General features: G+C 42.7%; 2 protein-coding genes across 7 annotated transcripts in view; both read left to right on the top strand.

Moving 5' to 3' along the window:
- Nucleotides 1–12150, top strand: part of cdk5rap2 (CDK5 regulatory subunit associated protein 2) — a 42921-nt gene that overhangs the window by 12021 nt on the left and 18750 nt on the right. For all 6 annotated transcript variants that reach the window (XM_033646968.2, XM_033646973.2, XM_033646969.2 and 3 more), the window contains exons 10-28: nt 3539–3658; nt 3748–3867; nt 3962–4054; nt 4288–4506; nt 4626–4796; nt 4955–5065; nt 5146–5283; nt 5379–5558; nt 5701–5895; nt 6902–7093; nt 7302–7431; nt 7530–7669; nt 7768–7884; nt 8028–8171; nt 8279–8391; nt 8510–8649; nt 11069–11209; nt 11297–11406; nt 11547–11690. In XM_033646968.2, coding sequence (XP_033502859.2) covers nt 3539–3658; nt 3748–3867; nt 3962–4054; nt 4288–4506; nt 4626–4796; nt 4955–5065; nt 5146–5283; nt 5379–5558; nt 5701–5895; nt 6902–7093; nt 7302–7431; nt 7530–7669; nt 7768–7884; nt 8028–8171; nt 8279–8391; nt 8510–8649; nt 11069–11209; nt 11297–11406; nt 11547–11690 — 2718 coding nt within the window. The remainder of the gene's footprint in view (nt 1–3538; nt 3659–3747; nt 3868–3961; nt 4055–4287; nt 4507–4625; nt 4797–4954; nt 5066–5145; nt 5284–5378; nt 5559–5700; nt 5896–6901; nt 7094–7301; nt 7432–7529; nt 7670–7767; nt 7885–8027; nt 8172–8278; nt 8392–8509; nt 8650–11068; nt 11210–11296; nt 11407–11546; nt 11691–12150) is intronic.
- LOC144458744 (uncharacterized) lies at nt 1781–3527 on the top strand. Its single transcript, XM_078162040.1, has one exon. It carries the CDS (start codon nt 2351–2353, stop codon nt 3458–3460), a length of 1110 nt encoding a protein of 369 aa, XP_078018166.1. The 5' UTR covers nt 1781–2350; the 3' UTR covers nt 3461–3527.

The following is a 12150-nucleotide window of genomic DNA, read 5'->3' as shown; positions in this document are numbered from 1 at the left end:
GATGAGGGAGTTTGGACTACTCACTACCGGTGCTCTTTGATTATCACTTGTTTTGCATGCCATTAGTTGACCTATAGAGTAATCTCTCAATTTCCATTAGGGATGTCAGTTTCGGTTAATTTTCTTTCGATAGGTTGACACTATGGAAGTGGTAACCAAGTGGTTAATTAAAAAAAAAAAAAACAAAACGTTAAATATAAGAGGCTGTAGTATGGTGCTCCCTTGACTCAGTGAGCTTAAGCACTACATTTTAAGTGCTGTCCACTGAAATCTTAATGTACTGAATTGTAAAATGTCTTGCATTTTATTGTATTTTTGACAGACAGCCAACAGCATTAACATGATAAAAATTGTGCCCGCCCTCAGCTCTCCACTGGTTAGCTAACGTTAGTCTTAGCTGCTCTGCACGGTGCACAAATGTGCATGTCCTAGGATAGCAAAGGAATGACTCACCCTACTCTTCCTCTGACTGTACTTATTGCTTTAATCAGTTGGATTGGTAAGGTTTAGAGGAGGAGATTGGTTAGGGTTAGGGTAAGAATGTAAGGGCAAGCCAATCAGAGGCAGAGTAAGGCAGAGCAGAACGGGTCATTCCTTCGCTATCCTAAATAATGCAAATTTGCGCACTACGCACCACCCAGCTTGGGTGGAAGCTAGCTAGCAGTGCCACTCATTTGCGATTAGTACCACCAACGAGACAGCATTGCTGCGGAATGGTGACCACCTTCAGGTCTCCCCCCAGATAGCCCCAGTGAGTAGGTGGGTTTATATTAAACTGGAAACCCCTTTAGCATTGTTAACTAAGGTATCTTAGCACCACTAGCTGTGCCAACGGTGCTGTCAGTGATAACGTAGTTAATGCAGTAGAGGTTTACAGCTAAAAAATTAAGCTGCTTACTCACCTGTTTTGGGGGGAAAACAGAAAGTGGGCACAGTGTTTCCACAGCAACGCTGATGGGTCGGGATAGCATACTAGTAATAAATCCCTAATAAGCAGCAACGCTAGCTAGCTCCTACCAGTAAACTAGAGAGAAGCAAAATTAACCTACAGACCGACATGTGTAACTGGTCAAAAATATTCTCGGCAGTTAAATGATTAATGGTAAACAGTTGACATCCCTTAATTCCCATAATCCTTTTAATGACAGTAAAAGTGTATTGGAAATGATTTGCTTATGTATATTAGTCACTTTTGGAAGCTTAGGAATGTCCACCATAAAGAGATAAAGCAATGCTGTTTAAAAGTGGTTATCAGACTGTTGGTAGGAGTACCGTGTTGTTTATGTTCAGAGTGAAAAGCTGTTGTTGGACAGTGTCCATGGTTCCTCATCAGGCCTTGGCGTCTGGACTCAGGTCACAATGTTAAGACCGGATTACCATGCTGTCTGGAGGCAGTTCCTATGAGTTATTTACGTCCAGCCTTCTTTATTAAAGGGAAAAAATGACGCAACCTTCAGTGTTTGTCTGATCTGGGAAAATAAATGACTAGGCTGCATGTATTGCAAAGGATTTTGAAAGATCAGGGACGATGTGTCTACCAGGCATGATTTGTGACACGACAGGACTGTGAGTGACCTCTCCAGGATAGAGGTGTAATGGAATGTGATTGCCAGGAAGCACCTTCTTTAATCTTATGGCAGATTTTTAGACGTACTTGGAGGCAGAATGAACTCCATGGGAGTGAGTGGCTGCTGCTGTCTACAAAAATGATGCAACCTTCAGTGTTTGTCTGATCTGGGAAAATAAATAAATAGGCTGCATGTATTGCAAAGGATTTTGAAAGATCAGGGACGATGTGTCTATCAGAGATGATTTGTGACATGACAGGACTGTGAGTGACCTCTCCAGGATAGAGGTGTAATGGAATGTGATTGCCAGGAAGCACCTTCTTTAATCTTAAAGCAGATTTTTAGATGTACTTGGAGGCAGAATGAACTCCATGGGAGTGAGTGGCTGCTGCTATCTACAATGGTACCCCCGAGAAGCACATGTATGGGTCAGATCTTCATACCTGATCTGGTTGTAGAAGGTTTTCTAGAGATGGTCTGGCACCGGCCATTACGCAGATCACTGCAGCAGTCCTAAAGGATTTGATCTGATTGAATGTGTGGGGGAGAGTGGAATAGAGGCAGGAGCAGGGATTATCAAAAGCTTAGGGCTTATACTGCTCTGCACTCAGTCATTCTCCTCTGCGCCTCTCTTGCTGATGGAGTGAGAGAAAATGATAGATGGCTATTCCATGGTTGGCAGGATGATGACCATTAGGTCACTGACCAGTTTGTGTGTCAGCGAGAGGCTTTTTGGACTAGTTGTAAGTGGGTGAGCTTGGAATCCAAACATCTAAGGTGCCATGAAGGACCCATGTCGAATATGTGGTGTTCGTCTGGTGGGAAGCCAGTGTCGCTGGATCTTCAGCTCATCGGCACAGAGGAAGCTACAAATCATCTTGTCCCACGTGCTGGGCTGGGAGGTGACTCGTGATGGACGTGGAGAGTTCCTCTGCGGAAAATGTGTGTTTCAGTTGGAGAAGGTGGTGCAGTGCGATATTAACATCAGCCAGCTGCAGGATGAACACAACAGTCAGATCCAGAAGTTGCAGGCGGAGAAAGACCACCTGATCCAGTGCATCATCCACATTTACAACAAAAACAACCCAAGCTTGTGCAGGAAATACGTGGAGAGCACCAGCTGCAAGATTCCACTCAGGTCCTGTGGGGTGGGCAACCCTGATGATGAGGCTATGTGTCATCTGGCCTCTGAAGGACAGCTTTTCAGAGAGAGTGGAAGTGGTCACGTCGAGAATCGCATGAGAAGATGTTTGAGTCTGGATCGGATTGTTAGTAAAGGGGCATTTCCGGGACGCTTGAGCCTCAGGAGCAGCAGGCTGGGATCAATGGCAGGGCTCGATGGCTCTAAAAGCTTTGGTCTCCGAGGCACACGGCACCGTTCACAGAGCATGTACCTTGACTTGGTCCAACGTAAAGGCATACTGCCTAGACCTGGGTTCAAAGGTCGCTCCACGTCCTTGCAGTCCCTCAATAGAGACTTTTCCTCAGACACCCCTCCAGACCCTCCACCCAAACGAAAACTCAGAGAGCCCAAGGTGTTTGCCCCCAGACATGGTGCCACTGATGACCCAGGGGGCAGGGTCCAGGCCAGAGCACTGCTCCACAGTTCCTCAAGACAACCGTCTGTGATCTCTGACCTGATCCAGCTCCTGCGTTGCATCTCCAAGCAGCAAGTTTCTGCCCCTGCAGGAAGCCACATTCCCGTCTTGAAGAAGTTAAATACTGGCCCTCTCAAACCACGAGCCAAGTGCAGATATAGAGAGGCAGAATTAAAGTCTCTGCATGACCTTACAGAGGAATTTGATGATGAATACACTCCTGTTAGAGTGGAGGTAGTTCTCCCAGCTGGGCAAAACGCTGTAGCACCGGTAATGAGCTGTGACACAGAATAGCTGTGCTGCTTAACATTGCTGGTATTAATGCATTTTTCCCCTCTCTGGTTTTATGTGTTGTCTGGATTTGTTGAGTAGCAGAATGAGGTTAGCCGATTGGAGTCCCGCAATAAGCTGCTGACTGAAGAGCTCACCCAGATAAAAAGCACCAATGAGAACCTGACTAAAACACTGGAGGACACCCAGAATCAAAACAAGGTACAAAGAGATGACATTATTCTCTATGAAATATTTTTGTATTAGATTGAGAGTTTTCTTTATGTGAGATCACCTCTTTGTGTAATCAGACCCTGCTGGGGAAGCTGGAGGAGAAAGAGAATGAACTCAACTCTGAGAAGAAAAATGCTCTCAAGAGAGACAAAACAATCCAGGGGCTTACTCAGGTCTTCAAGGAAAAGGAACAAGAGGTAAGGTTCATACTTAATTTCTTATTGGAGACATTACAGTTGTTGTTAACTGTGACTTCACCTGTCTGTGCTCTCTCTTTTATGTGTTGCACAGATTGCAGAGCTGTGTCATGAGATTGAGGACAGGGATGACGCCTTGGCCAAGGCTAGAGAGGCAGCACATAAAGCCCAGCTGCAGAAATACCAGGCATGTTCTGCACCTTTTTAGGGAGCCAGATTTTATAGAGAGCCAACCCTTGACTTTATATGATAATGTTAATGATAATGGCTGCTTGTGCCACTACATTCACATATTATATCACTAAGAGATTGGTGTTTCTTTTAATGTTTAAGAAGCAGGATTACAAAGTATATTTATCTCCCTCTCATTGCTAAATACACATTGCAGTCTTTGTAAACTTAAACATGTTTGTCTATCAGGGAGCAGAGGAGCACCAGAATCTATTAATGGCAAAGCAAACAGAGCTTGCCCAGCTCCAGGGGGAACACCATGCCAAGGTGCTTGAAGCCCAAAAGCTACAGCGCAGCCTTGACAGGAAGGAGCAAGAGTTGGGTGACTTGCAGCAGGCGAAGGACCAGCTAGAGGTGGAACTGGAGGACCTGCAACAGCAGAAGAAAAAGGGAGACAAGGCCCTCAATGTAAGACAACTGGACAGTGGTAGTCCAGTAAATACTCCCAATAAAACTTTATTGTTCTGTTATCTGTCACCATTCAAATATTGGATTTTGTATACCAGTGTTATCATTTCTCTCTCAAGGATCTGAACAATCAGCTCAAAAAGCTGAGTGGTGAGATCGGGGACAGGGAGAGTGCTCTGGAGCAGCAGTACCAGGAGCTGCTGGATCAAACCAAAAGAAAAGTGCAGGCCCATGAGGTCACCATCCAGCGGCTGACGTCCACTCTCGCAGATAAAGAGCAACAGCTACAGGTGACAGAACAACACTGATGACAGATGGATTCTAAACCAAAAGATAAAAATCTCTTTGTGAATATTACTGACTTCTCCATCGGAAAATCTGTTGTCATATATATTGATAAGGTTGGCATTTTAAATGATTTTAAATTGTTTTTTCCTGTGCTCATCAGGAATACATAAACATGGTGAGAGACTTTGAGCAAAGCAAAAGTCCGGGAGGAAACGATAATGTGCTTTCCAAGCTGCGGCAAAGGCTGAAAGAAAAGGAGAGGGCTCTGGAGGTGCGCATTCCCTCTGTGTTATCTTAAGACCACAATGACTATAATTTGATTCTGACATCCCTGTGTTTGTTCTCTCACAGCAAGCACTGGATGAGAAGTTTGCTGCCATTGAGGAGAAAGACAATGAGATACATCAGCTGCAGCTGTCTTTAAGGGAGAAGGAGAGAGACCTGGAGAGGCTCAATAATTTGCTCTCTAACAACGAGGAAACCATTAATGTAAGTGGCTATGACCATGTTTGAGTGGGGAAAAATGTTTTTGGGAGATTGTGCTTGGATCTGATGCATTTTTTTCCCTGTTCCTGTCCTTCCAGAGTTTTGACAGTCTGATCAAGGAGAAGGATGTGGAGCTGCAGCATCTTTCAAACACACTAAAGAACCTGCAGAGAGCCAAGCAGGATGTAGAAGATAACTTGAACAGATCACTGAGGGAGAAGGACTCCATCATCAGCCAGCTACAGCGCTCCCTGGAGGGGAAGACAAAGGATCTGGATGTTAGTTGAAAAATAATGTCTCTTTCACACCCCCTGTGCTGTATTTTCAGCCACGTCCATCCTGTTTATTCGCCATTCTGGCTTAGAAAGCTTAAATGTAAAAACACAACATTTTTTAACTCTTGTCAACCTCTGTTTTTAGGAAATGGCTGAATCAATGCTGAGCCAGTCGCAGACTCATGCACGTGACCTTGCTGAACAGATGGGCCAGAGGTTAAAGGTCACAGAGGCTATGTTGGCTGAGGCTGTGAAGGCCAGGGAAAGGCTGGTTGCTGACAATGAAAATGCTGTGGAAGGACTGTTGGCTACAATCAGCAGCAAGGATCAGCTCCTCAAGGTCAACATTTATTAATTAAAACATTTACAGTTGTTTCAGGGATTATTGTAAAACTTAAATTAAAACCTGATCCCAGCTAAATGCCAAGTCACTTTTACTGGCCGGGTGTGGCTTGCGCATGTAGAGTTGACCCTGTAAAGGGCTCCCTGCCACCACTTGGCTGAAGAAGTAGAACCAAGCTCCTAGTCTGGAAAGTAACGGCGGGCAAAGTCTCTGATATGAAAATATCTAAATAAATGAAATAGTGGAAGGTCAAATTTAGTATTAAGATTATCAAAGGAGGCAAAAACCTTGTTGATAAAAAAAAGTAGTTTAAAATAAACCAAGCCTTTCTCCTTCCACAAAGAGAAGACTGGGTCAAATGCTGAGGCAAACATACGTGGTTGTTCCAGATGGGCACTAGGGAGGAAAGAGAAAGTGATTTTAAAGTGGCATCTAAACTGCTTCAAAATCTTTACAGTAAATAAGATAATTGGGTTAGAAGTGTATTTAGCAGGGTATGAATTTAGGAGGGGGCAGATCAAAGCTGATAAAGAGATAGAGCTGCATGAGGGAGCTTCATGGCTACAGGTTGTGACAAATTAACACCGGTCTCAATTAGTGAGGTGTGGTTGCCAATGACGCTTTCAAGCAGTTTATTTTTACAGAAGTTCTTTGGATGCAACCTCTTAAGCCCACCGGGTTGTCGGCCGCTCGCTTGAGGTAGTTCTAAGTTGCTCGGATTGCACCTACAAATATAAATGTTTAAACTTTTGTCAAATGAAAGAATGAATTGTAAACATGGATTAAAATATTTTTAAAAGCTAAATCACAGCATGCACGCTTGTTAAAAATGAACTAAAATTGGCTTTGTGCAGCAAATTCAAATAAATTACTTATTCTTTACACGGATATACCAGTTGTATTTACATTGACAGACCTACAAAAGGCCATTTATATGTGCAGGATGTGAGCAAACATCACTAACTGTCATTACGTTCATCTGTTCTTTCTTTTGTCTCTCCAGGAGTCTGCTGAGCACTACAACCGCATGCTGTCTGAACGCACTCAAGAGATTCAGGAACTGAGAAAGCAGCTGTCTGACAAGCACCAGCAGCTCTCCACTGCTGAGAAGCAAAGCTCCACAACAGCCCAGGAGGGTTATTTAGAGACGGCAGAGCTCAGAGCCCAGCTCGCTGAAAAAGAAAGCCTCATCAATGTAAGTTCCCCTGGGATACAGCACAGTCACTCAGCTGTAAAATGTGCTCGACTTAGAAGCACAACAGAGAGAGAAATGAAATCTCCTTAAGAGAATAACAAATGATACTCCTTTCCTTGGACTTCTAATGACATGGTGGCCTATTTTGTCAAACATTTTAGTTGCAGACATTTGAGTGTACTCACTTGTTATCTTTGTAACTGTGCAGAAGCTTCTGCAGCGTGGTCAGGAGAGAGACCAGTTTCTGGCAGAGATGAGGCAGAAGGAGGAGCCGGATCATGTGTTGGAGCTCAGACAAACTATCCAGATCATGCAGGAAAAGTTGGACGAGAGGGAAGGTGAGACCTTTTGAGCTTTAACCCTCTCACTGGTTATTTATATGTTCAAAATAGCACATGTTGGTCCTACCATTGACTCTGTTTTGTCTGCACTAAAGCTGAGCTGTCCAGGAGGAACAGTGAAGATAATGTGGAGAACATTTCACTCTCCAAGAAGACAGTCGTCGTCCTGAAGAAAGAGCTTGCACAAAAAACTGAGGCATTAAATAAAGCACTGAAGAGGGAGAATGAGCTGAAGGTCAGTTGGTTTTAAGCATTTGACTTGGTCCATAATCGGGACTTCCGCTGACAAGTTTCTATTTGTGTAATCCCCTGATTTATTTTCTCGACATCCAGATTTCTTTGGCAGAGCTACAGTCATTGCTATCTGAGCTCGAGGGTCGCAATGAAGGACAGGCTGCTAATATCGAGTCCCTGACTGCCACTCTGAAGACCAAGGATGAAATTATAGATGTAAGTATTCACCCATTCACAGAGTCAAATTCAGTCAATGAAACACACAGTAGCTTTGGATAAGGAGCTTTTCTTCTGAATGCATTTGAGCTCAGCAGCCTCTTTCCTAGTAAAACTCATGTTTTCTCTATGTCTGTGAGCAGGTTCTCCACCAGCGCCTTGGTCATAGAGGGGACAGCCGGGCTGATCATACCCAGGATCAGATCATTGGCTCTGGCATGGAGAGATCACTCCCTGGGCTTCCTCAGAGAGAGAGAACCATGATTGGTGGTGATAGCCAGCAAGAAGTAAACTAAACGCATTACCAACTTTTCTGCTGAATGAAATACCAGAAATCAACATACTGTACACATATGCTCTGGCACTAAGACCATTCATTTTTGTCTCTTTTAAGGCTTTGCCCAACCTTATGGCCTTGCAACAGGAGCATAATGCTCTGAACAGAGCACTGAGAGCTGAACAACAGCTCTACTCCAGCCTGGTTAGGACTGTTAAGGAGCAGGACAGGTAGGGATGATGGTCACTGTAACTAAAAAAACCTTTTGCTTATAGTTAAAAATAAAAATGATTTCTCTGAGTAGCTTAAGTTATTTGATGAACAAGCCTTACTTTGTGTGTTTTGCAGCGCCCAGCGTCTCCATGCTCTGCAGCTGGAGCTGACAGCAGTGCAGCTCCTCAGGCAGCAGCTAGAGGAGAGCATCAAAACTAATGAGGAGCTAAGGGACGACTTGGAGAGAGAGATACACAGAGCCAAACTCAGAGAAGGTGCAGTGCAAACACACTGGGTGGTAAATGACGAGAGGGACTGAATGAAAGAAAAGGAAAGAGCATGTTTTCATTTAAAGAAACACTGTGTTCAGATTTAGGGGGATTTAGTGGCATCAAACGGTGAGGACTGCAGCTAAAACTTCTCTAGGTTAATATCAGTTTTGTTTTGTCCAGTGCTCGTCAGTGGCCAATGCAAAAATGCAAATGGCCCTATCTAGAGCCAGTGTTAATTATTTGTTCTGGGCTACTGTAGAAACATGGCGGTGCAATGTGGTGGAGTCCATGGATGAGGATCTGCTTCCTATGAAAATATAAACACCTTATTCAAGGAAACAAAAACACAAAGTCTAGGTGATTATACATCAAGGAAGACATACTTAATATATTCTATTTTTGCCAATAAATCCCCCTAAATCCTACACACTGGACCTTTAAGTTGTTAGAGGAGTTAGGAAACTATAGCTCAGGGAGACATGTCTCCATAGCTCCTAGGGGAAACACACAGACACACACCTGTCTTCTTTGTCCTCTATGTTGACTCTGATAATATCTCCTGCTGACAAGCTCACATCCCCACTTCTTTATCTGTCACTTCATTCAGCATGTATGCCTAATCGTTGCTCCGCTCATCTTTGGGCACTTTATGTTCACTGTTCTTTGCATCATCACCTCCTCATCTGCATGTTTTGTCGATGGTAGAGTTGTTTTCTCTGTCACTCTTTGAATGTAATGGCTCCACACTGTTTCTCAGTTTGTCTGTGAAGTGAATAAAGGCTGCTGTTGGCCGCTCCTCATGTCTTTCACTTCTAATATACTGTCTGTTTGCTTTCACTGTCTCATTAAACATTTGGTTTCTGTTGATTGCATCACCTCTCCATCACCCCTCAGCCCATCTAACCATCTGTCACATGAGTCAGATTTCATTGCGTAAGCATGTCATTATATAACAACATTAATAAAGGTATTAAAGGTTGCTATACTGCTGTAAAATCACAGGGTATCATGAAATAGAGTCTAATAAATAACGCTATGTTTATTATCTTATGACGTCACATTATTAATGCAGTTAATCACAGTTAGCAACATCAGAGCGTAGCCTTGAGTTAAAAGTCTCACTGCACGCTCAGGTAGTCATCAAAGCCAAATGGCTTCAGTATCTGTCCACATGCATGTGTGTGCTCACCAATATGTGCGTGTCAAGTGTGTGCTCAACCCCAGTCCCTGTCTGAAGAGAGCCAGGTGTGTAAATAGGTCAGCTGTAAGTAACAGGCCCGTGGCTCACATTCACACTGACTGCAGGATAGATGTAGCTACAGTAATTAGTACATTTCCACATTCATTGCTGTGTTAATATAATCCTTGTAATATACAGTGCATACAATGTGTGCATGCTACAGTAAACGAGCACTAATAACACACATAACAGCAATTATATATCTATATATTTTTTGAACGTTCATTTTTTGTAGCTGTAGATTTAAAACTGCAGCTAAAAACAGCTTTTTGTTGAATTCCATCAATAGATTATTTTATTCAGCTTATAGTATGGTGTTTCAGTATGTGTAGAACAAGCAAGCCAAGATGCAACCATGAGGCATGAAATGATATGAAAATTTCATGTCGCCATTATCCAAGTCAAAATAATTGCAGTTCGTGGTATTATCCTGATATCCATCAGAATATGCTTAAAATGGCACTAAAACATACTGGAATCACTTTAAATTTTTTAGATTTTCAAGCAACTGGATTTATAAAGCCCAATATCACAAATCACAATTTGCCCCAGAGGGCTTTACAGCATAAGACATCCCTCTGTCCTTGAACCCTCACAGTGAATAAGGAACCCCCCCCCAAAAAAAACCTCTAACTTTGCATTTTGTTAACTTTGCATTTTGTTAAGTATTTTATTCTGTCACAAAGAGGACATACATCTTTTTTTTTTTTTTTTAGAGAACATCCTTTTAAGTGAAAAACAAATATTCTTAAAAAGCCAGGGTTTTTAATTATTTGAAATGGCATCATATCTTTTGATGAACAGTGAAGAATCATATCTTGTCATGAAATATACTAATGCTTAATTAAGATATGTTGCATTCTTTTAGGATGGTACATAAGCAGCACATTTCTGCAGAGTCTCTCTTATTGGTTGCCCAGCAGTCTCTTTGGATGCTGCTATACATGATACTCATGATTATCCCAATAGTAGAAATTCCTTTTGATAAACTTATTGTGTGTGTTTTTATCATGATCGGCAATAAAATTGTATATCGTCCCATCCCTAATGTCAATCATTGTGAACTGATGTAAAGTTAGAAACATTCTGACAAGAGAACACTCACCTACACAGAAATGTACTTTATTTTCTTACTGCAGAGATTGTGTGTGTATGTGTGTAACCCTCTGTGTATCTGTTCAGGTATGGACCTGATTGACCCTAAAGAACTCGAGAGCATGAGACACCAGCTTGAAGATGCACAGCGCTGGAACGCCTCTCTGCAGGCTCGTTTAGGAGCCATACAGAACCGTGGAGGAGGAGTCGGTGGAGCCAATGATGGTGGTGAGACTAGAAAAATAGCCTTTATATCTTATTTCAGAGTCTTGGCACGTTGAAGTGTATTCAATACATGTGACTAATGTTTTTCAGGTGACACTTTGAGTTTCATTGGAGATCAGACTTCCTACATGAGTATCTGTGTGGGAGAGGGGCAGGATGACAGTTTGTCTCTACTGTCTGCACAGGAGCTCAAGCAGAAGGTGAACATTTGGGGAAAAGTATTGTCTCTAATAAACATAAGAGCAGATTTTAGCTAGTTGGCAAAACATGTCACCAAAACCTAAAACATAAAGAAAAAAAAAACAAGTCATGCAAATGGATTAAATGAGTCTCTCTGTAGGTGCTGGAGCTGCAGGACTGTGTCAGCAGACTGCAGACTTTAAACAATGAGCTGCAGAACCGTCTGTCGTTACTGGAGAAGTCAGACCATGATGCATACAACAAGGAAGACAAAGAGGTGGCCAGCAGTACCCCCTTGAAACAGGTTAGAGGCCACAAAGGACAAAGAGCTGCAAATTAATGGAGGAAAGTGTACTGGAAGTTGTGGCATTTAAGTTTATCTTAACACTTTCAAAGGATACGTAACTGTCATAATAGCAATTTTTTGTATAGTATGTTTACATTTAGCAAATACTGGATCAATCATGTCTGAGTCCATGTCTAACATCCACCTTTATTAGTTACTTTCTAACCTTTGTACCCACATCTTAACCTTTGCTCTGTCTAGCCTGTTACAAATGTGTCTTTACTCTGTGATACTGTATGTCTTATTTCTCTAACAAGTGTGTTTCTTGTCTGTAGTAGAAGATCCTCTTTTTCTCCTTCACCTTTCCTAACCAGTCCCTGTTTTTCTTATCTCTGTGTCCCATGAAATGCTCTCTCTCTTTGCCATGCCACATTAGACACGTCATACCATTCTGCTGTTGCTGTGCAGTGTTTTATGG

This window comes from Epinephelus lanceolatus, chromosome 19 (genome assembly GCF_041903045.1).
Source record: "Epinephelus lanceolatus isolate andai-2023 chromosome 19, ASM4190304v1, whole genome shotgun sequence".
Lineage (NCBI taxonomy): Eukaryota > Metazoa > Chordata > Actinopteri > Perciformes > Serranidae > Epinephelus > Epinephelus lanceolatus.
This window is presented reverse-complemented; position numbering and strand designations above follow the sequence as displayed.

What these genes read in the sequence shown, in the direction of transcription:
- LOC144458744 (XM_078162040.1), top strand. Translation starts at nt 2,351, where the DNA reads ATGAAGGACCCATGTCGAATATGTGGTGTTCGTCTGGTGGGAAGCCAG.